This window comes from Clinocottus analis, unplaced genomic scaffold (genome assembly GCF_023055335.1).
Source record: "Clinocottus analis isolate CAN_PGR_092001 unplaced genomic scaffold, fCliAna1.0.p SCAF_12, whole genome shotgun sequence".
Classification (NCBI taxonomy): domain Eukaryota; kingdom Metazoa; phylum Chordata; class Actinopteri; order Perciformes; family Cottidae; genus Clinocottus; species Clinocottus analis.
The window spans coordinates 15,628,208-15,655,060 of record NW_027175843.1 but is presented as its reverse complement, the minus strand read 5'-3'; the positions used below and the strand labels follow the sequence as shown (position 1 = coordinate 15,655,060).

At 42.4% G+C, this 26,853-nt stretch overlaps 2 protein-coding genes across 2 annotated transcripts in view; both read left to right on the top strand.

The window, feature by feature from the left end:
- The window catches only part of dars1 (aspartyl-tRNA synthetase 1), a 160,791-nt gene that overhangs the window by 111,922 nt on the left and 22,016 nt on the right, over positions 1-26,853 (top strand). The window contains exons 2-3 of the mRNA XM_068572166.1: positions 22,435-22,455; positions 25,412-25,517. Coding sequence (XP_068428267.1) covers positions 22,435-22,455; positions 25,412-25,517 — 127 coding nt within the window. The remainder of the gene's footprint in view (positions 1-22,434; positions 22,456-25,411; positions 25,518-26,853) is intronic.
- LOC137782838 (C-X-C chemokine receptor type 4-like) lies at positions 17,265-19,205 on the top strand. The gene is made up of 2 exons (XM_068572504.1): positions 17,265-17,308; positions 17,606-19,205. Exons 1-2 carry the CDS (start codon positions 17,303-17,305, stop codon positions 18,737-18,739), a joined length of 1,140 nt encoding a protein of 379 aa, XP_068428605.1. The 5' UTR covers positions 17,265-17,302; the 3' UTR covers positions 18,740-19,205.

The window sequence follows — 26,853 nt, the reverse complement described above, 5'->3', positions numbered from 1 at the left end:
TCGAGCCCATGAAGGACAGATTGGTAAAAAGGCTATCCAATGGCAGCCACCCAAACCAATAACTCTGCTTTTATCTTAAACCCTCATTTATTTACCAACAAACACTTAAAACACATTATCCACTTTAAATGGGAGGGTAAATTATTGGTCTCGAATGACAAAAATGAACTCAGTGACACCAACAACAATGGACTATTTTCTCCGTGTGGAATCCTCGTTTTATACCAAACAATCAATGATTCACAGAGGGCTGATCTGATACAATGAATGACTACATTTGAGCAGCCAAAATGGAACCGTGTTGGAAAGTGAAATAAGTGACTGTGAATCTGCTATCTGTGGGACAATTCATCTGTGTAATGACACACATGTTTCCACTAGATGGCCCTTGAACCCAGCTGTGCTGCCTTTCAGGAGTCATGTTTCATTAGCACTTGGTCTGATTGCTACTTAATTCTTGCCTCGGAAAAGGAGAACTGCAAAGACAGCATGCAACTTTTCCATGACGTAACCTCTAGTCCATATTTTATCTTAAAAATAGTCAAATTGAAACAGCTGGTGATTACGGGCCCAGTATTTATTGATGTAAAGTTGAATAAAACCATGTATTTACTATATTATTGTATTATTTAAACTCTTAAATGACCTCAAAGTATGTTGCACACTGTATATTGTTTTGTTTTTCATCCTGCTTCGCGCATGAAAGCACCGCACACTACGTAATACGTCAGAAATAGCCCTCTTCATTGAAAAACAACAACAGCGTGATGCACAGTACAACGTGTTCTCCAAATTTGAGGAAGTGGTTTGCTCACCAGACTTTCTCACACGCACGCAATCCTCATTTGACTGCTGATACTGAAAAGATTTCACAAAGCAACTTGTAACTCGCGAGCTAAATAACCAACCGCACCGGCCTGGGCAGTGGCTTACGAATTAAATGCACTGAAGCCAAGAAAGTCTCTTTGTAGGATGGTACGTGTCAGTCACTATCTCATGTTGGACATAAATTGCTCTCGCTGCAATGATGGATTTCTCTCCCAAGGCCTCTCATAAACATCTCAGAGCTCAACTGCTTTTTTTTCTTCCTTTCAGCCTGTGGGCGCTCACTCACAATATTACAAGGTTTCTTTTGTTTCCTCTGGAAGCATGGCACCCTGGGATCCATCCACACGGGCCCACACGGGGATACTGGGTGTCAGAGGACTGCTCGGCCTTGACGTGGCTTCGAGGCAGAAGCCGAGCCACATTGGTAGAGTTGGTACCGTTTTTCTTGTTGATTTATGGTCCGGAGACGATGATAAAATAACGTGGCGGCCTGAAGGAAACAGTAGACAGCTCTGTGAGCCAGATAGCGAGGCTAGTTAGGTGGGGGTGTTTTGTCCAAAGCCAAAAAGCCATCGACCTGAGGGCAGGGCGTGGATGGGGGGGGGTGTGCAGGTGGTGTGTGTGGGCCGTCCGGTCTCCGTCTTTGCTGGGTCAGTTTACCTCTCTGTCCCCACACACTGACCCTTTAATATGGGATATACCTCCTCTCCTTTCACCCTGGCTTTTATGGCCCCATGTAAATCTCTCTCTCCGGTAACACAAGCTTGTCTGTCCTCCTTCAGCCCCTTTTCTTTTCAACACATTTATCCTCATGGAGATTTCAAAGAGGCACCGCTGCAGAGAGGTGGTATGTGGGCCTACTCGGCTTGAAATAGATTGAAAAAGGCCGGGGGATGATCAAAAAGGAGAAAGTCCGGAGCGAAACCTTAGACATGGGAACGGCTGGACACTCGAGTGGGCAAGAAAGCCCCACTCAGATGAAAGGCAGTCGTCCATCAATAAGTCATTAAAGCAGACATGTGGACCCAGAAACAAGAACGCTGACAATCAGGATCGTCTCCGCACCGAGTGTGAGCTCGCATGCAAGGTGAGATTAATACTTGCCCTTAAATGAATAAAAGATCATATGAGAACTGAGAACGTGTCAAATGAGGAAGTGATGAGCACCATCTGGTGGATTGTGCTTTTATGGCGTTACCTCTGCGTGTGATGAGGAATAAACCTCCGAGCTCCAGGGCTTTCTGTTTGTAATCAGGCTCTCCTGCAACAGTGGAAGGTCGGTGTGGAGAGGTCACTAACTGCTCAGACAGGACTCTCTTTAACAACATGATGCTCTGCAATAAAATACCACTCGCAGCAGTCTGTCAGCTTTCAGTTTTCATGGTTGTTTGTGCTCTTTTTAGAGAAAGAGATAAATACACGGAGAGAGAGAAGCCCACCACGACGCTTGACTCATGACAGACAGCTTTCTCCAGCTGGCTTGTTTGTTTATGTGCATGCGTTTGTGTTTTGTGTGAAGGCAGAGAGCGAGCGCATCCTTTAAAAGGTTTATAAGTGTATCACTGGAGATCCAAACAAGCATCTTTGACCCTGATCTGTCTTAGTTAACACCATAAGAGATATAATAGTCTGACAGGGGTCACACCAGCACTCAGTCATGTTACAAACGTCACATGCAGAAGCCATGAAGCTTCTGAAGAGAAGCCTATAACAAAATTTACCGTGCAGTAAATTCAGCTACTTTAGCGCGTGTAGTGACAGCACAATGTTGGATTTTTATGCCATAAAATCGGTGCACCGGGAGGGTAAAACCGCAGCAAAAAGCACAGCTACCACACAAACAATTTTTCATGATGTTCCTCATCTGATATGATTGCAAATTTCTCAACTGTTTCAATAACACTGTGCGATATCAACCTCAATACGCCTTAATAATTTAGTGTTGAAGCGGCTGAGTGTTGTTCATATCACCTTTTTAAATTGCTTTGTATTTCCTCAATGTTACTGCCGTGAGGTGTTATGCATGACTTCAAAATTACAGAGGAATAACGGCACTCAATAGGGCTGTGCGTCGAATCCTAATCATCCGATAGACTTCAGCTGTGAGCCAAGTAACGATTTGGAATGGCTTTGTTGCACTGATTGTGCAAAAGACTCATGACCAAACAAAGTCATTGTACAAACGTCTCCCCCTTTCAGCCATTAGTCGTGTGTCACTTTAACTACTTACTATCAGGTCTTTCAGGGCTCTGTGCTTGTTAGGGCTAATGACTTGAAATTCCCTGAACAAACTGGGAGTCAGGGAAGAGGTCACACGGCTCTCCTTTCACTCTTTTACCGCGGGGTCGGTTGTGTTTGTTTGTTTGAAGGGTTCTTACCAATTTGCGTGGCCTAATTTTGGCCCTCAATTAACCCAAAGTTCCCAAAATGTCATTCTATTACTTTCAAATCTTTGAATGTCTCTCATATTAAATACATGTATAGAGGTAAGTGGAACAATGAGTGATGAGACGTAAGACGGCTGATCTGTGGGATTGTGTTTGATCATCAGGATGAATTATTTGATGTGGATGACCAGACAAAACTTAAATAAAGAAATGTATTTGCAGCTGAATTTTTAAGTCACTGACATCTCACCTCTGGGCTTTAAAGGTGAACAAAATGGGCTGTTGTGCTTTTTTGTTCCTGCAGTAGCAGCGTTCAGTGGGCTTGAGACAGCAGCAGTAACACAAAAACATTCAAACTAAGCTTTGGTTAAATTATCACATAATTGTCAAAAAAAAAAGTCATATTACTAGATATTGTGCATTGTGTTGTGCCAAACAAAGTTTGGAAACACATTTGGCTTTTTACGGGTCCTCCTGAAGGAAATAGCTGCCATATGGTGCAAGCCGATCCAACCTTCATATGCAACAGTTTTTTTTTTTAAAATACTCGCTGGATTGGCCATACAATCAATGGCACAGCCAGTTCTCCTGTTCCAAATGATACTTCCTAAATTAATATAGCTGAACCGAGCAACACTACATTTGCCAAAGAATGGTGTCTTTTATGGAAATGGATATTTCTTTCAGGTGGCTAGTGGAAGAATTATATGTTTATAGTCATTTTAATGACGATGGCCAACTTTCAGAGAACAAACCGCTAACCGAGGGCAGAAAACATTCAACACGGATTCAGTTCTTTCATCCGCATTGGTGTGGACGTGGGCTGGGTGTGTTAAGTGATGCATCATGAATGACTGGCAGTAGGACATTGCTGGTCCTTTCCTGCCTACTGAGCAGCTAATGGTGCAGAGAGCATATCCCAGTGGGGGAGACAAACACTGTGGCCCTGCTATGATGCCAGATGTGCTGTCAACTCTGTATTGTCTGCGGCAACAAAGCACACACACCGGGCTCAGCGCTCGTAGGGTATTCACATTCAGATTGACGTACTCTGCCATTAACATTTCTGCTGCTTGCGCCTGCCCGCCTACTCTGAGCCCTATAAAGCAGCATTCTTATATTTAGCATTTAAGACTTTTCTTTCTCGAACAACGGAAATAAATTGTCAGTGCAGTGACGTAATTCCACATTTTCCCGGTGCAGTTTCCCTCATTTCAGAAATTTGCAAGACGTGAGTGTCACAGTCTTGACAGAATACGGCAAACCAGTGCAGTAGCACGGAGAAAATACACCTAGTTTGAGAAAATTCTTGAAGCAGTTTAGTTGTCACAAATTGTGGGACAATTGTCTGATCTTTTTCCCACCTGTTTTGATAAGAAAACATGGTCGCAGGACTTAAGAATTGAGCAAAACAGTCATTGAGATGGCTATCTATGTTTGCAGTGAATTGCAGTAACCGAGCACACACAAACACACACACACACACAGACACACACGGTAATGAGAATATTTTATGAGACGTAAACACAAAGCATGGAAATAAGTAAACGCTCCATACACACAAAGACACGGCACACCCAAGGACGCACACATACACAGGCGCACAAAGAAACATAAACACTGACACACACACACACACACACACACACCCTCCCCCATTACTGAGGGTGGGGCGGCCATCTGCCCTCTGCAGCAACACAATGACCAGATCAGAGGACTCTACTAATGAGCAAGACTTCTCTCCTCATTTCATCAATTCATCAACCTGCAACCTCGGCCGCCACACCGGCACGCTGATCTGAGGAGGTGCTCTGTTTGTCTCCTCAACACATGGCTCAACCGCTGCAGTGCTGATGACTTAATCACCTGTGGCTTGTTTTAAGCAAAACACATCACAAAGGTCAGCTCGGTGCTGGCTGAGACTCGAAATCATTTGTTGCGTAAGATTTCATGACAAAACGCTCCGTGTTTGGACACAGTCTGACGCCAGCGTGAGGAGACAAAAAAACAAAACCAAAAAAAAGCCTCTCTGCAAACAGTCGATAGTTCATCTTTCCGAAGCTCTCACGCAATCCGGGATGAGGGAAGTGCGACTCGGGCAGACGACGGCTGCCGTATTGCCCTGTGAGCCGTGGCAGAGTGGGGGGTTGAGGCGTGGGAGGTTATTGATCTCACTGTGGACATCTGTGGCATCTATCAGGAGGGCTGTCAGTCATCAGAGAGGGGAAGTGAGAGCCAAGTGGAGTGGTTTTATGTGCGTACGTGTGATGAAGTGAGCAGACAGCAGCAGCAAGACAAACAGGTTCACTCTGAGTTCACCCTTTTTTTTTGTCTACCAGTCCAACATAAGCAACTTGTTTTTGTTTCTCTGTGTCCCATCTCTGTTTGTTTCCCCTTCTGCATCCCTGCAGCCCTCCATCTCTACGACTATATCTCCAGCGCTGAATGCTGGATGTTTCTTTGAGAGTTTTAAAAGTGGTAACTTGCAAGCAGTTGAATAGAAGTCTGGGAGACGTATGAAAAAGGCAGCAGTAAGAGAGATAAGCAGACTATCTGCAGCTTTCATTTAATTATCCAGGCAGTGGGAAACGGGCTTGCTCGGGCCAGAATTTGTAGCTGGTGCCAACGAAATGCAGAACTGGGTTTACGCTTCACATTCTTTGGAGATACAGCCAAGCCGCTGGCTACGAATGCGTTTGTTTGTATAAAAGATTTTGAACAGACGTTTGCCTGAAGTAAGGGACATTATCTGATTATATGAGGAGGAAAATGTTGCAACATCAGTAAACAGCGGCACTGACGCTCTCACAAGATATAGATCCAATAACTCTTCTCTGTGCGGTGCACAGGTTTGACTTTGGTTTGGAGATGTTTTGAGAGCTTGGAATGAAAGCATTTCATGTGAAATCCCATCACATTATTAAAGGACAGAATAGAAGCAGCTCGGAGACGGATCGAAAGCACTTCTCAGAGAAATGCGTTATAAAAACTTGATTTATGACATTTTGCTGCCTCACTGTTACAAAGCTGGTGTACTATCATTATCTATTTGGGAGACATAGAAAAGCCCTGCAGATGATTAAGAAAGTTGACGATGGAAGAAAGTATTTTTCTTCACATATGATGATGGCTGCCAGCCCTTTGGGCATACAAACAGTAAAATGAATGAATCACGGGGGGGGGGGGGGGGGGGGGGGTGAGAAAAGCAGAGACTTTGAGGAAAAAGGCGCTGTGCAGTGCGTCGGGAAGGGAAAAAGGGAAAACGCAGTGGGTGTTGCATGAGTCACCATCACTGGAGCCATGTCAGAGACTACAGACAATGTTGAGTAAGAGTAATAATAAGTCTGAACAACAGAGAGGTGAGTGAGATCAGGTTGCAGGAGCAGGAGAAAGTCTGTTGCTTTATGTTTGCCTTGACAATGTGTGCCTGTGAATACATGCATTGAGGAAGGTCCTGAACTGCTTGCGTGATAAAGTGTGATTACATTTCCATGTTAACATGAACAAAACAAGTTTAAAACCCTTTTATGCCAGCCCCGACAAAACAAAGAAAGCGTGTTAGTTCACCAAATCACTCAATATTTCCAAAAATTCGAGATTAGATGAGAAGAACAATAGCACTCTCACTTTCTCTTTGTAGTTATGGAGCTGGATCAAGGAGACTATTAGATAAAGAGTCAATAAAAGTGGTTTTACTGGGTTATGTGCTGTAACTATTTTGTGGAACAATAACTTCCCAGTTTTTAAGCTTGTATGTTGACCTTTCATTGGAAAAATGTTACTGTCGCCTGACATCTCATGACATTCATCATGAACGAAAGGAAACAGGAACTAGCGTTTTTGTTGAGACAGAACAAGTGCCATGTATATACTTTACCCCCCCCCCCCCCTCCACCCCAACAATAGAAGTCACAAACAGCAGCAAAATACCCCATGTCACAAGACAAGAGAGTATTGCCTCAACGTCATCGTCTCGAAGGTTCAGCTGAGAAGTTACTTCTGTTAGTGCCCCAGAAGACAAGTCCCTTGACATGTAGTTGCCCTATAAAACACTCAGGATACATCTGCTAATATATATATATATATAGTCTCTTAATTTTGACTGATAACACGAAATTAGATGGGAAGCTCCCAAGGGGACAGGGGCCCTTTTTAATTCTATTACCCTGTGCGCACACACACACACATAGACACACACTAACGCGCACAAACATACACATCAGTCCAAGATGTAAGCAGCTAGTGGATACCACAGAGAGTAGTTCTTACAGATCCAAAGCTGCCCTGAAGGCAAGAGGCCCATGATGGATCAGACGTTGATTTGATTTGAAGTGAGTGTGAAAGCCGCCGTCCGTGCCCTCTGCCGGAGAGGTGAACCATGATTGAGCAATGGCTGTCTGGAGGGTTCACTCAGGAAACTGTAAGTGGACAGGCTGGGCCTGCTGCTAACAATCACCTTTTGTACAAATCGTCTGGAAATGAATTGTTGATTCACAGAGTGGAAACAAGAAACGAGTTCCAGCTGCCAGCTACTCCACCAACCCATCCCTGATCTGTTGCTTCTTGGATATATATATATATATATATATATATATATATATATATATATATATATATATATATATATATATATATATGTGTGTGTAAAACAACATTTCATGGAAAGCCTAAGTTAAATTTTGAAGGAGAAAATTTTTTTTTATAGTTGGTTCACGTCAGAGAAGAGATCCCAACACCTGAGATTCTCCTGTTTACCCACAATGCCAGCTGGTAGTAGCCTAAAACCTTGTCCACCTACACAGAGTGATGAATCATAGTTTCAGTGTAAAATACAAAGTGTGTCTGCTAAACAGCAGTTAAAAACTAAACTGTGACCCCCACAGTTTTCTCTTCTGTGAACATAACGCATCAAAGACAAATGGTGTTGGTAACATCACACACGCAGTGGGGAGAGAAGTATTCAGATCATTTATTTTAGAATCAATACTTTATGAAAGGCTTCATGTATTACTACATGGAAGAACAAACCCATGAACGTGTTGTTCATGTTTTTGTTGGTGGAGGTTGAGCTAATTTGAACGGCTGCACATCCTGTTGTCATGAGTTCTGTATGTATTGATTTGAAAAGTGACTGGTGATGTTGAGGAATAAAAGGTACATTAAAATAAACCGGTAATTCAAGATGGTGCCTACGTACAGGTTGGGTTAATGTACAGAGTTACATTCAACCACTCCTGACGTCATGTAGCGAGACAAAAACTATTTCCTGACCATTTCCTGCTTCTAATCTTAGTCAACATTCTCATTGGCCCAGTTTCTGTTGAGTACTTTGCATTTTCGTTCTACAAATGAATGAGTTTGTTATTACTCTCAGTTGCCACAGCAATGATTTAACCTGCAATCAGTTTCAGGAACACTTTTACATTTTTTGCTCAAATTGGCTCCGGACAGCCCCTTTTGTACAATGGAAATTGTGTGATTAAGTGTGGCTTCAGCCGATTGCTGCAATCACACTTCATGTCCTCCTGCGGGTTTATATATTATTGTTATTAAAAACTTTTGACCGTATCTCCTCCCGTGGCGTTGCCAGCACAGGCGTCAAAATGTTTCGCTTCCTAACACACATTGTGAACAAAGCTACAAACAGCTGCGAGCCTGTTGAGAGTGAGTCGGCCAGCGAGCGGTGAATAACTGTAATAAGTATGCAAGTGTATAAATACTATATATATATATATATACACATATATGACGTCTTTCGGGCAGTGGTAGCCACACTTTCGAAATTTCTTGCGAAATGTTCTAGTTTTAACCTGTAATTTCTCTGAAATGAACTAAATCACAGTCAAAACGGGCAGAAAGTAACCAGTCGGGGGCCGTCATGATGCCGTCGTAACCTGACGCCACTGTGGCTAAAGATCTCCGGCACAGAAACGCTGCACATCGCAACAAAGATGGAGGTACGAGGAAATCAAGTAAAGCTTTCCAGGACCAGCACATGGAGGAAGTAGGACACGGAGGTTACTAGTTAGTGTGCAATAAACACTTTGCAAAGTTCACAGGGGTTTATCTGGGTACAAGAGGAAGGTAAACAGTGAATCACACCAGAGCATGGCACTAACTGCAACACAAACACTGCTCTCGCTGTCATACAGGTGTTATTGATGATAACCCGGAAGCTTTGTTGACACTCCTGATAATGACACATTCTGCCAGCTGCCTCGGGGCCATCCTCTCTGGCCAGCACTGCTCAAAGCAAACATCCAAGTGTCTCGCTGCTTGACGGATAATAATCAGTCCAAACAGTATGAGTTCATAGGAGCTTGCTCCCACCTGAGGCCTGAAAAACCTCTGTCCTCACAAAGGCAGCACTTTGTCACGTCCTTCTCTGCGCGCTCCTGTTGATCCATCCTGCACGCTTGCTGCTAATAATTCATTATTGGATATTTCCTGCCTCATTGTTCATCAGAAGAGTGTGTTTTGAACCGTTCAGCCAGAGGCTCAAAAAGTATAATTTTACAGAGGAATAGCGTAACCAAACAGCACTGCCGAAGTAGGAGTCAAAGCAAACCGGGTGTGCTGTCAGAGTGACCAGCAGCCTCCTATTTCCTGTCATAAAGCAACTCTGAAGCGTGGATCGGCTAGATGATCAAAAAGTCTGAATAAACGGATGCCGGTGCAGGCACCGCGAATCCAGATGGATTATTTACTCCTCGTGTTTGTTTACACAAAAACACAATGATCCTCGCAGATTTGGGGCAGCGTGGGGGTAAGAAAGGCAACGCTGGGTATCAGCGGAGGGATCTGTAGTCCTTGTGGTCTTTAGAAATGAAAAGAATTCAATTGTGCAGAGCAAATAAACCCAAAGGCAGCTGAGTACAAAGGGCCGAAGGTCCCGAGCGAGCGCCTTTAGGATTCAACCGCAGAGTTTGCTCGAGCAGGAAACTCCTGGGCTGAGGGAGCACAGAGGCTCGGTTTGTTTCTCTATGAATCCCGCTATTTTTTTTCACTCACAGGGGGCACTCGCTGTCGATCTCGACACAAGCAAGAGAAGAAACGACCCGCGACTTCCTTTCACTGGCATTACGGTGTCCTTCTTTTTTTTGGGGGGTTGAAATGATACACATTTCAGACAAAGAGTTCTCCTTTGTTTCCACATTCCCAGTCTCAGCTGAAAAGCTCCGACGTCACTGGCAGAAGACACTCAGCCAAACAATGAGCGTGTACCTGCATTCCCTCCAGGTAAAGGAGAAAGTTGGCACACAATATGAATTGTTTCGCAAGAGGCTCCAGCTTGATGATTACGATTATTAACTCTCGTGACTCATCAAGTGAGCAAGAAAAACAAAAAAAAAATGCATTCTGTTTAAGACAGTGATGGTTTTTACTGCACCGCTCCTTTCCTGGCGACCGTAGAAAGAGGAAAATAAAATGACTATTTGTTTTCTGTTGGCTTCAGGCAGTCAGCGTAGACGGTGTCATCTTTCAGACAAGGAGGCACCACAGGGGCGGCAAAGCGTCCCCGTGGCCAGGTTGATAGATGCTCCTCCGCCGGTGCTTTGTTCTGGTCCGGTGCTGGACACTTGCCGGCCTCACCCCGGACCGGAGACGTATGTCACTCGTCACAGGAAGCTGTTGCCATCGACGAGGATGCTCATAAACAGGGTCCAGCTCGTCAGCTTTCCATCACGGAGTTTAAATAATGAATGAAGCCTGTCTTCTTGTGCTGAGTGGTGCTATAGATCAGCACTTAAAAGCAAAGTGCCAAAGGCGGTGGTGTTTTACGCACAGAGCCGCTGTGAAAAAGGTTGTTTTTTTTTTAAAATTAGGCTTATTTGAAAAATCTGACACCGAGAGGTTACGCTCAAGTGTTTATGGCGCTAGTCAGAAAATAATGCTGAGTGAGTGAATGGCCTTTTGCTGCTTTGAAGCAGACTCTTATACACAAGGATGATTTTACAAGAAAAGACAGCACATTTGCGAAATAAATCCAGATGAAACAAAAGTGCATTGGATTAGATATTCCTTTATTAGTCCCGCAGTGGGACATTTGCAGGATTACAGCAGCAAAGTGCACGCAAGAGACATGGTAAAAAAAAACAATATATACAGACAGAATAAATATAACATATTGAAACATAACATATGTTCAAATGTATCAGACCTCAATTGAAATACAAGCATGCGTACATGTGATTTGTTTCAAATAATGCATACAACGATCAATAAAAGTGTAAAAAGAAAGCGTTTGACCGGCTGACGCGTAATCTTCAACGACTCTCCTTTGAGGCTCTTGACGGTGGAGGTAACGAGGCCGTCTTTCTCGGCAGCAGGTTTAATGGTCACTCGACTCTGGAAAGCTTATCTGCTGTCATCGGCTCCATTGTCCCCGTTATCTGCGGTGATCAGGGCTGAGCCGAGCCTCTGTTCGCCTTGGAGTCTCCTCCACCGTCCACACGGGCCAGATGGAGGACCTCCACCTGCAGAGAGCCTGAAAGAGCGCTCCCTGTGATCTTCTGTCTTACACAAATACAGCAGAGGGACCCCCCTCCCCTCCCTCCTTTCCTCCAGTGTAACTGGAGGAACTCATTCAGAACGTGATTGAAATTGCAGGACTCCGATCTGCTGAGGCGATGACAGTTATATGACCTTTTTTCTTTTGGGAAAAATAGAAAATCCTTATAGATCCTTAAATAAACATATAAACTATCATGCAAATGATTGTGTTGTATTGGTATCGTGTGCAGACTTGACAGAAGAACCTCCACGAGGCTCCGGGGGGGCCGCTTGCCAGTTTTAATACTGTTGCAAAGCAAAAACCACAATAGAGACGTTGGTGCAAAAGGAAAGGGAACCCCGGTTGCATTTATCATGGACTCATAGAAAACACCCTTCCTATGCAACATCAAGCTGCATTTCTCAACTGGCCTTGTGGCTTGCTCTGGATCTGTGCCACATGTGGATTTATATTCCTCCACTAACTGCTCGGGGGCAGTGTCACCCATTTCAGTTTTTATTGGTTCATGCCCAGTTGTCTAATTCTGCAGGGACTCCATGTCAGGACAGGCCGCAGCAGGATTCTGGGTAATCAGCGTGAAAATGTTCTCGGGGAGGGGGAAGACATTTTTTTTTTAAGGGGCCCACCAATGTTGCAGACTCAGGGCTGAAGAGGAAGCTTGCTGGTAAAAAAAAAGTATCTCTTGTGTATTAGTATCCTGCTGTCACCCCGAAATATCTTCAGCAGCAAAGTTTCAGAAACAGCATCTCTCTCGGAAACAGATGTTTAATGTCCCCATTAATGTCCACAAAGGTTAGAACTCTTTCTGTAATTGACGACGTCGTCGTCGTTCTTTAGTGCGCGGAACCGCTGCAAAGACTTTGTCAGCGTACCGTGGCGGGTTATGAGCCATTAGAAGTCAGGATTCTCTCCAGGGATGTAACTCATGCATCCATCCAACTTGTTAATACAATTCTAATAAATGTGTCACGCGGGAGAAAAAGAAATCACTGCTTCATATGATATTAATGTCATGTTCAGCGGAGCACCCAAGCTGCTTCTGCACATCATTTGCATGTCGTATTGAATTCACTGGGGTGTTGTGACCTTGATTGAGGTCTCGGCAAAGAGTTTTTTTTTTTTTTTTTTTTAAAAGGGCCACCAGCAGACGCAGCAGCAGCACGGCAGAGTAGGAAGTTTAAGAGGGTGCCTTCCAAAGATAAGAAGCGAGCTTTGTCTTAAAAGTGGGTCTATTGTTCAAATCCGAGCTCCTTCTTTAAACACAAACGTTTCAGCAAGCAAGCCGGATGCTTTTGCAAATATTTCCATCTGGGTAGGAATATAATCATTATTTATTTGTCAGTGCCAACATTGTGAAGAAAAAAGAAGTCTCGTTCTCACTGGCACTGACGTCGACATTTCACTCAAATCAGGGTTTTTGGTCTCTTCCTTAATGTTTGCGTTCACAATTAAAGTAATGGGGTTTTTCTGGTGTGGGGTTTTTCGTCTGATGCATGAAAACTAAACCCAAACAAAGGATCTGCACAAACGCAGGATAAATCCCTCACCTTGGCTGAGGACCACGAGCTCCCCCTGAACAGACTTCACACGTCAACTATGGAGCGATGGATAAACAAAAGCACCCCTATAGAGCCTTGACTGATAGATAGATAGATAGAGATGTTATGCATTCCAGTGTGAATAATGAACATGACGCCGTGCCCAAAAATGCAGGGACATTCAGATCATCTTAAATCATTCCAAAACAACACAATCCACACATTACGGAGGTCATATAGCTTTCAGCAAAGATATGGCAGCATATGCCCCAAAGTAGATTTAATATCTGCTGTATGGATCTAGGTAGTGTTGCAATAATAGATGGAACGCACACACTTCTCCTCAGGAGCAAAACAATTACGGCAACAACAAGAAAACACTGCACTCTTGTGAAAACGTCTGTCTCCAATACATCGGCAACACTCAGTTCCACTGTGTGTCGCTGAAACACGCGAACCACTTTTCAGTGCTCAGACAAGAGATTAAAGGCAGTTACCAAAAAACCCTTTGTGCATTTATGGGGATCACCCTAAGTCAGCTTCAACAATAAAGGTGTATGTGGTGATTGAACAAAAAAAAAAGAAGGAAAAGAAAGTGATATTTGAGTAGCGGCATCATTATGAAAAATGATCCCGTGCCGACTTGCAGAGGGGGGGCGGGATGAGTTGGAACTGGAGGGCTCGGTGTTGACTGAACAGCGCTGCTCATTCTTCTCTTTATCTCCCTGGCATTCTTCTGGCTCATTTCAATAGCCATTCTTCAGCGAAGAGCCCCCTTCGCTGCCGTTCACACTTTGATTTGTATTCGAAGTAGCTCGCGGATCTTTTGTATTCCTGGGCCGATAGCGATCTGAATCTTCACGCTGACAGCGGAGGCCGCTGATATCCTGCCGAAGACAGAAAGAAAAGGTCTTCTTTAATAAAAAGGAAGGAGATCTCTTTTGTTGAAATCCTACAACATGATAAACCTCGTGTACACACGGACTTCGCAGACCATGAAAGTGAAAGCAGTGCCCTGAGTTTACCCGAGGAGATGCCATTTTCCTCACACCCCCGAACATTAACTCCCGCTCTCTTTTGACCGTGTGTGAATGCTGCGTCGTTGGTGGTGTTGTGTGGTTTGCAAACAAAGTTGCGTTTTCAAGACGTGAAACATTTTGCCCTCCAATGTATGTTTCATGCGAAAGAATCCAACCGCCAACTGGGAATTTGAGCAACATTTGGAGTGATTAAAAACGTATGAACGCTTCAGAAGAAGTGTTTCTGGCGAGTCAGTGGAATCCCCGTTTGTAGTGAAAGTAAGGGGGAATTTAAAAAACAAAATGCTTTATGTCATTCGGCACATAGATGCAGTTCTGCTCGCGGACAGATAACAGAGAAACTGTCTGCGTCTGAATGACGTTGATAAGAGCATCATACCAATACAGTGGCCTTTCTCTGAGCTGCAGATTCCCCTGTTCCTCCCCTCAGGACTCCAACTGCACACAGGATTTAGTCTCCAGCCAACTGTCTGTGAATGCCGTACTATTCCTGATTATTACATTATCCACTCGTCGATGTTTCGCTATTGTATTAAAGTCCTCACCGCTGAGCTCCTGAATTGTATTTCGGGCTGCATGTCTTCTACTCGGGGCTCACGTCCGCCTGGCGTTCCAACACTGCACCGTCGACAGATTGCTTGTAAATCAAAGTGTGTGAGTGTTTTCCTTTTTTTTCCCCCGCCGATGCTAACTACACCTTATTGCAAAGAAAATGAAAAATAAAATACGCAGTTACCTTCACACTGGGGGAGTTTTGTCATACGAGATAAGGGGGAGAAACAAATCTTTCATGAAGTGGCTCCAGATGAAATCTGTTCCATGATGGAGAGAAGAGGAACAGCGCTTCAAGTCGTTCATCGTATTGTCACATGTTTTATTACTGTTGGAATATTTGCATTACAGGGGATATTTTAGGCGTATGTAATGTTACTCAGTAATTTCCAGTGCTGCTCAGTACAGTCACAACACAAATGTCTGAGGTTTTTATTCAATCTTTTAATAATACAAGGGTTTTTATGAATCGGCCATGACTGTAATCTTTTTCTAAACTTCCTAATTTCTACAAGCCCCCTATTGTATAAATTGTCATCAGAGCTCACTGCGGATGTTTTGAAACTCAGCGGTTAATTGTGGTGAGTTTTTCTTTTCTTTTCTTTATGTGCCGTAACCTTCCTTTAACACAATGGTTCCCAGATCAGTCTCAATCATGTCTTAACTAACCTTTGATATAATTGTACAAATATTTACAGTGCTGATATGCACAATAGGATGAATCTGATAAATAGAAAGAAGGAGGAAAAAACAACAACAGGCTTCTATTGCAACACTGGAGATGAATATAAATGCAATTTGGAGAAGTACATGTTTTTGTTTTTCTTCTATGGAAATGTGCTGATGTCCTGATGTTTTCAAAAAATATTATGTTGTCATGCAGCTCTAAGAAACCCCTTTAACAACGAGGAAGAGACATCAGTGGAATCAATGATGCAGATCAACTCATTGAATCTATCACTGCTCTCATACATCAAAGACATAGAAAGAGTATTTGCATGCCACATGGAGGAGATTCGGTTTCAGACAACCGTCAGCTCCGTCTGAGAGGAGGGCGGGCAGTTAGTTTCGTGTGGCCCGGCCCTGTCATCATACCTTAACTGAAATCAGAGACGGTTGGTAAAGCAGTGAGAAAATGGATGTTCTACACTCTGAGGCTCGATAGCCGCTTGATAGAAATCCCACATTACAGGGTGTGTGGTTCTTTACAAACCCACTGGGGGTCATTTAGCACTCGGCAGCGCAGACATAACAGCACTTGAGAAGAGACAGGGTGTGTATAAAGGTGAGGACGGATTCAAACCTCCGCTGATGAAAACTGTCATCAGACGGTTATAAAGTGATTTGTAGAGAGAAATACGAGGCTGGGAGAAGTCCCTGAACGACCAATCTAAATGTCAGTCCTCGCCTCATGCTGAATGAGGAGGGAGGTGCGATTTATGTGGCTGCTGCCGAGCTGATGATATATCACAAGGAAAGCACATGTAATTCCAAAATTGCTCTAATTGTTCAGGCTGAACCATCGCATCAATTACTAGTGACCTCATTGAATTTAACAGCATATTTATTTGCTGTGGTAACATTGCAACATTCCATCCTGGGTCTTCGGTGCGCTTTACAATAGTTTAATAATCATGTTATCACATCAAATATGATTTATATTCCCTGTTATACTTAAATGAAACCCCTGTGTGATACTGTATGTGTGGTCCTGTTGTGTGATCCACTCTGTAATACGTGTCTAATGATGTTGTAACAATAATGTGTATCAGGCTATATTCTATTGTATTCAATTAGTGTATATATATTATACATATATGTTTTTTTCATTTTGTATATATCTTTCATCCATGTTGTTTTATATTTTGTGTGTTTATTTTGTTCTGTAAAGTGACAACAAATTTCCCCTTTGGGATGAATAAAGTATCTTTCTATCTATCTATTCTTCTCCAAAACATATCAGAAGGTTATGGTTCTTGTTTTTCAAAGGTCTTCACTTCCGTTTGCATTGGATCACTCAGCATTCAGCAAGTCCTGTGACATAAAATAAAAGTCAAAGTGGCCAAATAATCTTGGCACACTCTCAAACAGCAGTCCTTTAAGCGGCTGTCTCCAGACGTGGTTCAAGGTTATTGTTTGGAAGGTGACGAAATAACATGCACTTTTTTTCTTGTTGTTTTAGACAACAAGAAAAAAGTTCCACTAACTGACTGACACCCTCCCCCGAGGCAGAGTCCTTCTTTTTTTTATAGACGACCCGTTTTTGGAGACGAGCGCATGCTGCGGCTCCTCCCCCTGGGGGGGAGGGGTCAAGCGCATCGGCACTACCCCTATATATAGATATATATAGGCCTGTATGAGTTGTTTTCACACAGACAACGGATCCCCCTGCAGCACGCACACACCCGCCACGTGAAGTTACGTTCTCACCGAGTCGTAAATATGGAGGTGAGTTCCTTTATTGGTATTTTTTTTCAGGACTGTGCTTGAGGCTGTGCAATTAATGTATTTTTTTTTTAATAATGTTCCACTCGTGTTTGTAGTGGTATATAATTACTATATTATTTTTGATCATGAACTGAATTTAAATGAATACATCCAATGATGAAAATGACCTATAGGAAAGTTCAATGAAAACTTTTAGTCCACGCTGAAGTTAGCAGAACGCACGTGTGTAGAGGAATGTAAAAAAAACTTTCTCGATCTCAACTGTTTTCTAACGTTTCAATTATTTTTTTCTTCCAGCTTGACATATCTTACGAGTTCTTTGACAACAGAACTGACAACATCTCAGAGGAGTCTGGAGACTTTGACTTTGACTCCCAGGAGTTTGGAGTTCCATGTCCCAGAGCGCTCAGCACCCACTTCAACAAGATATTCCTCCCAACAGTCTACGGAATTATATTCTTTCTGGGAATCGTCGGCAATGGATTAGTCATAGTGGTCATGGGCTATCAGAAGAAGGTCAAAACAATGACGGACAAGTACCGGCTCCATCTCTCTGTGGCGGACCTCCTGTTCGTCCTCACGCTGCCCTTCTGGGCCGTGGATGCGGTCAAAACCTGGTACTTTGGGGGTTTCCTCTGTGTGTCCGTGCACATGATCTACACATTGAACCTGTACAGCAGCGTTTTGATCCTGGCCTTCATCAGTCTAGATCGATACTTGGCAGTTGTGCGGGCCACCAACAGCCAAGCCACAAGGAAGCTGCTTGCCAGCAGAGTGATCTATGTGGGAGTGTGGCTGCCTGCAGCTGTGCTCACCGTACCTGACATGGTGTTTGCCAGGGTGCAAAACATAGGGTCTTCAAACTTCCCCTTTTTAAACGTAAGCATGGAGACGTCTTACTCCAGGATCATCTGCCAGCGCATCTACCCGGAAGTAGACAGTCACATTTGGACAGCTGTTTTCCGCTTCCAGCGCATCCTAGTGGGCTTCATACTGCCCGGTCTGATCATCCTCATCTGCTACTGCATCATCATCGCCAAGTTGTCGCAAGGCTCCAAGGGCCAGGCTCTGAAGAGGAAAGCGCTGAAGACCACCATCATCCTCATCCTTTGTTTTTTCTCCTGCTGGCTGCCCTACTGTGTTGGCATCTTTTTGGACAACCTGATGATGCTAAAGGTGATCTCGTCCCCATGTGCACTGCGACAAGTGGTGGAGACGTGGATTTCTATCACAGAGGCGCTGGCCTATTTTCACTGCTGCCTCAACCCCATCCTCTATGCTTTCCTGGGAGTTAAGTTCAAGAAATCCGCCAGGAGTGCGCTGACAGCCAGCAGCCGATCAAGTCAGAAAGTAACTCTCATGACAAAAAAGCGAGGGCCAATTTCATCTGTGTCAACTGAGTCCGAGTCCTCAAGTGTTTTGTCAAGTTAACAAAGAGTCAAACTGCCTTGATACTCTCAGGAGTGGGAGAGAAAAAAAAACTAAGCTTCAATTTAAAAGAACTTACTACATTTTGTACAGATGTAAAAAAAGAAAAGGAGGGGTTTTTTACTTTTTGATTTGTTCGCAATTGTGTTCTCGTTGCAATTTGTGTGAGTTTGATGTTCCTCAAAGCAGATTGTGTCCGCAGGCAGTGCCTCATTTCCATTCACTCGGCTTTACAATTAAAATCTATTTTCCCTGTTTTCATCTTTACAATTTGTGCTGCTGTATCAAAGCTCAGGCATACAATGCCCTCCTCTGTTTTCATGGATGGTCGCTGCTCGTAGAAACCTGTAAATAGTTTGTAGAATGTGTGCGTTCGCACTTGAGCTGTGTGATTACCTGAAAGCTATTATTTATTGCTGTCATTTACACTGGATGTTTTGTAAAAGAACAAAACTGCATGCTGCTTTTTTTCTACCATTTGTACTCTGTTTTTTATGTAAATAAATTTTAAAAAATCTGTGCTTTTTCATAATGTGTGGTGTGCATTTTGAGCTAAAAGCAGCCCCTCCTTCCCTGAGGGGGTGGGGGAGGAGTTGTGTGTGTGTGTGTGTGTGTTGGAGGAAGGTAATATGGGGGAGGGGTGGGAGGTGTCAGTCAACCCAAATGTCTCCACCTGATCTGGCTAGAAAGCACAAAAAGAGGACTGAGCAGACAGGCCCTGTAATTGCAAGAACATCTGTGCACTTTAACATCTTAAGCAGCCAGAACACAAAAGCTCAAATCTTTGGTAATAATTAGCAGCCATATGGCTCCTTAACAAAGGAAATAGCATGTTAAGTTCTCCTTTTACTTTCTTTTCAGTTTGCAAGATATACGGCCTCCATTGTGAATGGTTTGTAAACAAGTATCCTCATTCACCTAACACAGTGGGTCAATTTAGAAATGTCCCTGTCCCAAAGCAACATATAATAGTATTCAGGATGCAGGTTATATATTCTAAAGATGCAAAAAGGCAGACATATAGTCTTTGTTTAACACTCATGCAATAAATCATTGGTAATAAATCTGCTGGAATTACATATGACAAGATAAGACATAAAGTTGACACATTTCGGACACAGACCCTGACATCAATCTTTTTGTAGGCTATTTTATCTTTACTTCATTCTAGATGTAATCTGGGGGGACTGGTGACAGGGTAATGGTCAAATTGGAGACGAAAGGAAGAGGGCAACAATAGATGTCAAGGAGAATGGAGTCGTCAAATGGCCGCTGAGCAATCCAATGCTGGCATCCATTCAAAACTCCAATGGTGCTACATTTCCATTTCTTTACATACAAAAAGGTGTTAAGTGCCCCCATCAGGCCACAAGGCTAATGAGTATTTTGGAGGCTCTGGTCCCTCGCTGTGCAACAGGATAAAACAAAAGGTGTTTTTTTCAGTTGGAAATGTTCTCAGAAGTTTCATAATTAGCATAAGAGCTGCGCTGCCTCCGTCTGTGCAGGGACAGATATGTGATTAACACTTCAAGTGCTCAGATGAATGCACTTTAGCTGCTTCTTTCTCCGGCGTCAGGAAGGGGACATTAGAGGCTTTATGATCATATCAACGACCACTCACACAGAATATGCAGAGTTAAACAGTGAACTAATAGTAAGTGGGGATAAATTACATGTGTGGATAAATTACATGTCAGATATCCCAAATGCAAATGGTTGAAATGTTCAGATAATAAGATTTATTTCGAAATAATAACGGTTGCAGACTCCAATAAAGCAAAAGGGTTCGAAAATATATAGAATGAACTCAAAACCCTTCTTAACAATTCCCATTGAGATAAAAAAGTGTTATCTCATCTTATCTCAACCATGACTTAAACACTCTGCAAAGGCTCCGTAAAGACCACATGAAGGACATTGTTCATTAATAATACAACAATAAATAAAGCCATTTTTCTTTGAGTTCATCACATTTTAAAGTCATTTGTTTTGATGATTTTACTGATTATTTTGCTTCTGCGGCTGCATTGCATACCATTTTCTAAATACATAACCATTATCACCATAAAAAAACATAATACTTTCATCCAAAGTGTCCGCTTGAGTGCACAAATAGTACTCAAGGCCCCTTTGGGGGGAAAACCCTGGTTTCATTCATAATTAAAGCTTTTAATCCCTCTGTGAGATGAGAAAATATTCCCCGGCCGACGACATATATTGCCTCCTCCGTTAAACGTGTTTATTTCAGACTTTTTCAACATGACGCTGGAGTATTCTCATGATACTGCAGCCATGGCTGGCAAAATCCCAATATCAACTTCCTGTGCAAAATTCCAACCCTTCTGACATCTAATATATTAGTTAAAACAAACTCATGTGAGTATGTTGAAGACGTGAAGAGTTTCTTGTTTGTTTTCGTGGGTTAAAGGGCAAAGCTGTTGAAAAGAACAGGAACCGCTTTTCTACTAGGGATTCATTACTTGTGTGCATCTAAGTGTTTGATTGCAACTTGAGACCATTGTCCAGAATTCGTTGGGTCTCGTTTAAGTTGTGTTGTTGAGATGTATTCAACTTATAAGAGACAGTGTAAGTATACCAGTAAGTGCAGATATTGTTTTAAAGGCCTACTGCTACGGCTGAAAGGTCAATAAATACCATAGGTTCCTTTTGGGCAATGATCTGCTCCACTAATGGTTTCATTGTTTTGGTTGGAAAGTGAGCAGCAGGAAGGGTGCTTCCTGCATCAGGAGCTAACTGTGGCCAACAGCCTGAGAAAAGCTTTGATGACCCCCCACTGTATTCAAACCATGAGCACTCGCTATGCTCTGCCATTCCTGTAAAGGTCACTGGATACCTGGATGAACTTAGTGCACTCCACCAGGGGCATGGGCATTTTAATCATGGAGTGTCACTTTTAGTGTTAAAGTGGATATATAACAACTATATTATGACCATAAATGGTGGTGTTTGAATGCATGTTGATGCAGGTGGGAATTTTGATTTACTTACTTCCGATATTTACATTTTTTTAAATACCTCAAACCCCAGACTAGGATTTTCTCAAGGTGGTCGTTCAGATATTTTATTATTTTTGGCATGTTAGCCTGAAACTAGTCATACACTGTCAATGAATTAAAATGTTTTAATGTGCTGTAATGTACATAAATTACATACGTATGTATATATATATATATATATATATATATATATATATATATATATATATATATATATATATATATATATATATATATATATATATATTTGCATGTATAACTTACAGGACACAGTGCATCAAGAGAAGAAAAGGAAAATCACAAGCAGTCACTTGATTTTGACTTTCTGAAGGCTATGACCATTTTATCATGCTATTCAGATATTTCCCTTATCAAAGTAGTCTTATTATTCATAATTGTCTCCGCATATATATAAATATATATGATCGAATTGACCTGAGATAAGACATGTTCCATTATGTGTTTCCATTATTTTGTCATGACCAAGTTAGGCAGTCGGAACTACACTTTAAAGACTCTCGTTTCTAGCCGGAACCGAAAGCATCCGGGTGTTTGGTGCTCCGTCAAAACAAGTCCTTTCTTCCTGTGCACGTCCATGCTCTGAACAGCTGATGTGGTGCTTCTCTCTGTCAAACATCCGTGAAACATTGTGTCCACACTCTCCAAGAATATAACTCGACAGACTAAAGAGGAAGCGCAGGGGTAAGACTAGTGGGGAGGTTGTGCGTGTCGTAACCAAAGTATCTCTCTCGCGTTTATGAGCGCGTGCGAGCGGTACGAGAGATTAGCCACTCGCTAGCGTTACCTGAACGTGCATAAGATTGCATCATCTTGACAGTTTGAAGTCGAGCCATCGTGAGGTTTAACTCCCGTTAACAAAATGTTTTAAAAGCAAACACTATGAAACTTAACACAAGAGTAGCACACGCGGCGCATGTGTCCATTGGAGAGATTTATTCTCTTTAATTAAACAGGTGAAAGTGTCGCTCAGTTTCTGATCACCACCTCGCTCAATGAACGGTTTATATATATATATATATATATATATATATATATATATATATATATATATATATATATATATATATATATATGGGACGAGATGTTTCAAAGTACCTTAAGGTGTCTAAAAACTTAAAAAGTCACCCTTGATACCTAGTCCACGTTGATCTTGGTTGCAGACTCAAAAGCCTTAAGAGGGGAATGACGTAATTATGTCAAATCTTGCAAACATCCGACATTGGTAACAGACTCTTTGTATCATTCGGATAACATCTTGAGTTGTAGTCTTACACACATGCTGGTTTACAACATGCATCACGTTAAAGCACATTCCACTGCAGACGTTTTCTGTTTTAAAGTTGGAGTTCACAGCACAGAATATGTCTGAGAACTAAGTGACCAGAAGGAAAAATAACGTCATAATGATAAAAAATACACTTAAAAAGTTTGTCTGTTTCGTTCTAGGTGCGTTACTTCGATGTTATGGTATAGAACAGCATTATAACACAATATTTCAAACCAGCAACGGAACACATATTTGTTTCAAACACGGTTAAAAACATTTAAAACATCTTTGTTTCATGAGTGTATGATTGTAGGACTACTGCACTGGCTGGTTCTCTGGATGGTGGAGGCATTCAGTACAAACTTTTGGTCAACTGTTCCATCCATGTATTGTTATTATGAAAACACCTGTTCGGCAAGTGGCAATATTAGCAGTTTACTGATTGCCAGAAGGGAATTCTCTGTTTATGTTTCACTGTGACACATAATCGTTTTTTTTCTGTTCATTTTACAGTTTTGAGAATGGACGACCCCAAAGTCTGTTTATGGTTTTGATTTAGTCAGTTGTTTGTTGACGGCTGCTTCAGACAGACTTGCCTGAGGGGAAAACAAGATGGCTGATCCAGTTTAGCGAATCCAACCGGTTGGAGGAACATATAAATACCAGCCAGAGTGCATCTTAATTGATCTTCATCTTAAAAGGAACAAGTGTTTCTGCACAAACATACTTATGAGTAGAAGTGGCAGTGCTATGAACCTTGTTTATGGGTAGATTAAAGGAATACCGCACCCCCGTGATGATTATGTGTTTATCAATTAGCTAATCGTCCATGTAACAACTATTTCTGTGTGGTGTTTTAAATAGGAGGGTTTCAAGCTGAAATACTTCTTCACTTGAGAAAACAGTTTTTCTCACAAATTAAAGGGGTGAGCGATTGAATAACGACTGATCATTTTGGGGATGAACAATTCATATATATATAATAACCTTTCGTCCAGATTCATAACACTGCTGCAACTCAAGGTCGCATGAAGCTACTCTATGTACCTTGTGTTGTTTGCTTAATATAAATTCTAATAAACTGAATAATAGGTGCAGAAGTGAAACAAAACAGTACTACATTTTTAAAACAACTGTACAATGAATTGATGTTCACGAGTGACAGAGAAAGATGGGATCTTAGTGCATTGCAGCTGCTGTTGTGTACTATAAAAACTTCTCAGAAGGAAATCAAAAAACGATTTGTTTACAGGTCATTGTAACCGTGTTATTTTATTTTTGCATTTGGCTGTGAGGGAACAACCTGGTGTGCAGTCCTCCCTGGGAAGACAAGGACATGCTCTTTTGTGCCTTTTATTTCTTGTTTGGGCTTTATTGCTATGTATAGTCGGCCTTTGGTCTTTGTTGTTTCCTGTGACTAAATAGGAACAGCTCCCATTTTGCTCCCAGGCTTCCTCAAGCGCTGCACACCTGGTCTTTGGGGAAAACCAAACAGCGCTCTCGTATTGACCTGCAACCATTGCACAGTTTTAGAATGACAGTAAATGTACGTCTGAAGTGCAAAGTTCAGACCATTTGTAATACTGAGTCTGTGTCCACCTAGTTTATTGCAGCTTTTTATTATATTACCTAAAGTATTGGCATATCTCTTCCTCCAGTAAGCCACAGTTTTACTGCCCTAATGTAGCACCAATGTCAACCAGCGTAAATCATTGCACTTCTTTTTTTATTTGAGAGGGAGTCTTTTTAATTGACTATATATGATGGTAAATATTTTTCAAATCAACTACAAAATATAAACATTTGCTGAACATTTAAACAATAGATTCTTGGTCATTTCTGCATGTTGTATTTTGACCTGATTGTCACATCTTGATAAGTGTACTGCTGGATTTAGTCTACTGTCCTGTTGCTGCAACAAAACAAATGTCACTTTGTCAGAGTGTGCTTATAGTGCTGGCATTGTGTTGTGCTGTGTATTGTGGCGGTGGGTTTTAGCAAATAACGACACCTTTACCTTCAGATAAAACTAAATGGTATCATAATCGGATGACTCTGTTTTCTACATAAACTATAAAGCAATAGAAAGTGCTTCTTAGACTCCTGTGTTCTAGTGTTTATCTCGCAAATCTTACTTTCTGACAGCTCTGCTTTTAGCCGCTCTTCATCTCTCCAGTCACACTGCAGGCTACAGCGGTTTTGTTTGAAAAAAACAATGGGATTAAAGGTACTGAACCGACTTAGAAGCTGGAGGTGGCAATGGCTCAGAATGAATTTTCCCAGGCGGTCAACAACTTCCTCATGGGATGCAGGAGAACTAGAAGGTGGAAGTTGACAAATGTTTATACTGTGTACCTTTTCCTGTTTCAGAGCGGCAGCGGCGGAGGAGGAGCAGGCTCAGTCAAAGAAAGGCCTGAAGAAACAGCAGAAGGAAGCGGAGAAAGCTGCAAAGAAGGCTGAGAAACAGGCCAAGCTGGTCAGTGTTGTTGTTTAGTTTTTTCCCCCTTGTTGTTTCACATCCGTCTCTTACAGCTGGCAAGGTTGTGACGTGCGGTCCTGCAGGGCATTGTGGGTCCAGCAGGGTCTGTTAGCCGCAGGGGGGGCCAGAGTATCCATTGTTTAAGTATTCCTGTCATTTAGGATTTGTTTATGTCTACCCAAACAAAGTGCTATTTTCTTCCACACCGAGTACACAACACACTTGCGCCTCTGAACACTCATGCATGTGTGAGGTGGTTCTTGAAATTATACACACCGTCAGACACACACACACTTTACAAGCATCAGACTTTTATCTGGTAAAATCTGTCGGTACTTTCATGCAGTAAAAATCTGGCCGACAATGTAAGATAAGATAAGATAAACTGAGTATCGTGTGTCTTTCTATCTATCCGACAAAGCTCGTAGATCAGTAGCCCGTGTTAAAGTACGTGGAGTGTACTTCACAAGCATATCTGGAAGTGACAGCAATCAAAGCACGCGTCTGCATTTCATCGCCGCAGATGTCACTGGTTTTGGATATGTATGAGCTTTGGAGATGCGTCGATGGCGTCTTTAGCCTCCGCGATCAAGCGGCTGATCCACTTCCTGATTGCATACATTGTTGTCGCTGTTCAACTCGTTACTTACTCGACCGGCAAGCCGCGTCCCCAAACGACTCCTCCGAGAGATTTAGAGGGAGCCCTGCAAGAGCAGCGTCGTCCCGCGCATAATGTTAGTGAGTGTGTGGTGAAGCGAAAGAGAGAGAGAGTTCGGGTGGACACGTACAGGTGTTGGTGTTTAGAAATTAGCAGTAAATCAATGCCGCTGCTCCTCACGGCTCACATTTGTGAGCATGTTCTTAATTCCCACGGGATGTAGTCTAACCTATGTCTGTTTAACAAAGTAACATTAATTATGTGCACTGTTTGACTCAAACATAGTTTATTCATGTCATATGCTATGATACTTCAGTACACAACAAACGCATGTTACTGCGACCACCACGGACAAACATTTAATAACCAGGAATTCCCGTTGCAGCACTGCTGCCAGGGCCTCTAACACTTTGGCCACAGTTAAGCACATTTACTCGAGACGTTCCAGTCAGTTTCACTCCAGACATTAATGTTACTTTGTTGACGCAGACAACTGCAGAAAATGTACTCGTAGAACAACATTGCCGGACTCTCTGGCGACATTATCGAACCGCAGTTTCACAGTGACGGCCTCCCGCTGCTTCGGCATTAAATGTATTTTTTGAGACGCCCATGCTGGAAGTGATGAGTAACAGAAATATATTGAAGTATCAATACTTACGCGTTATTTATTGT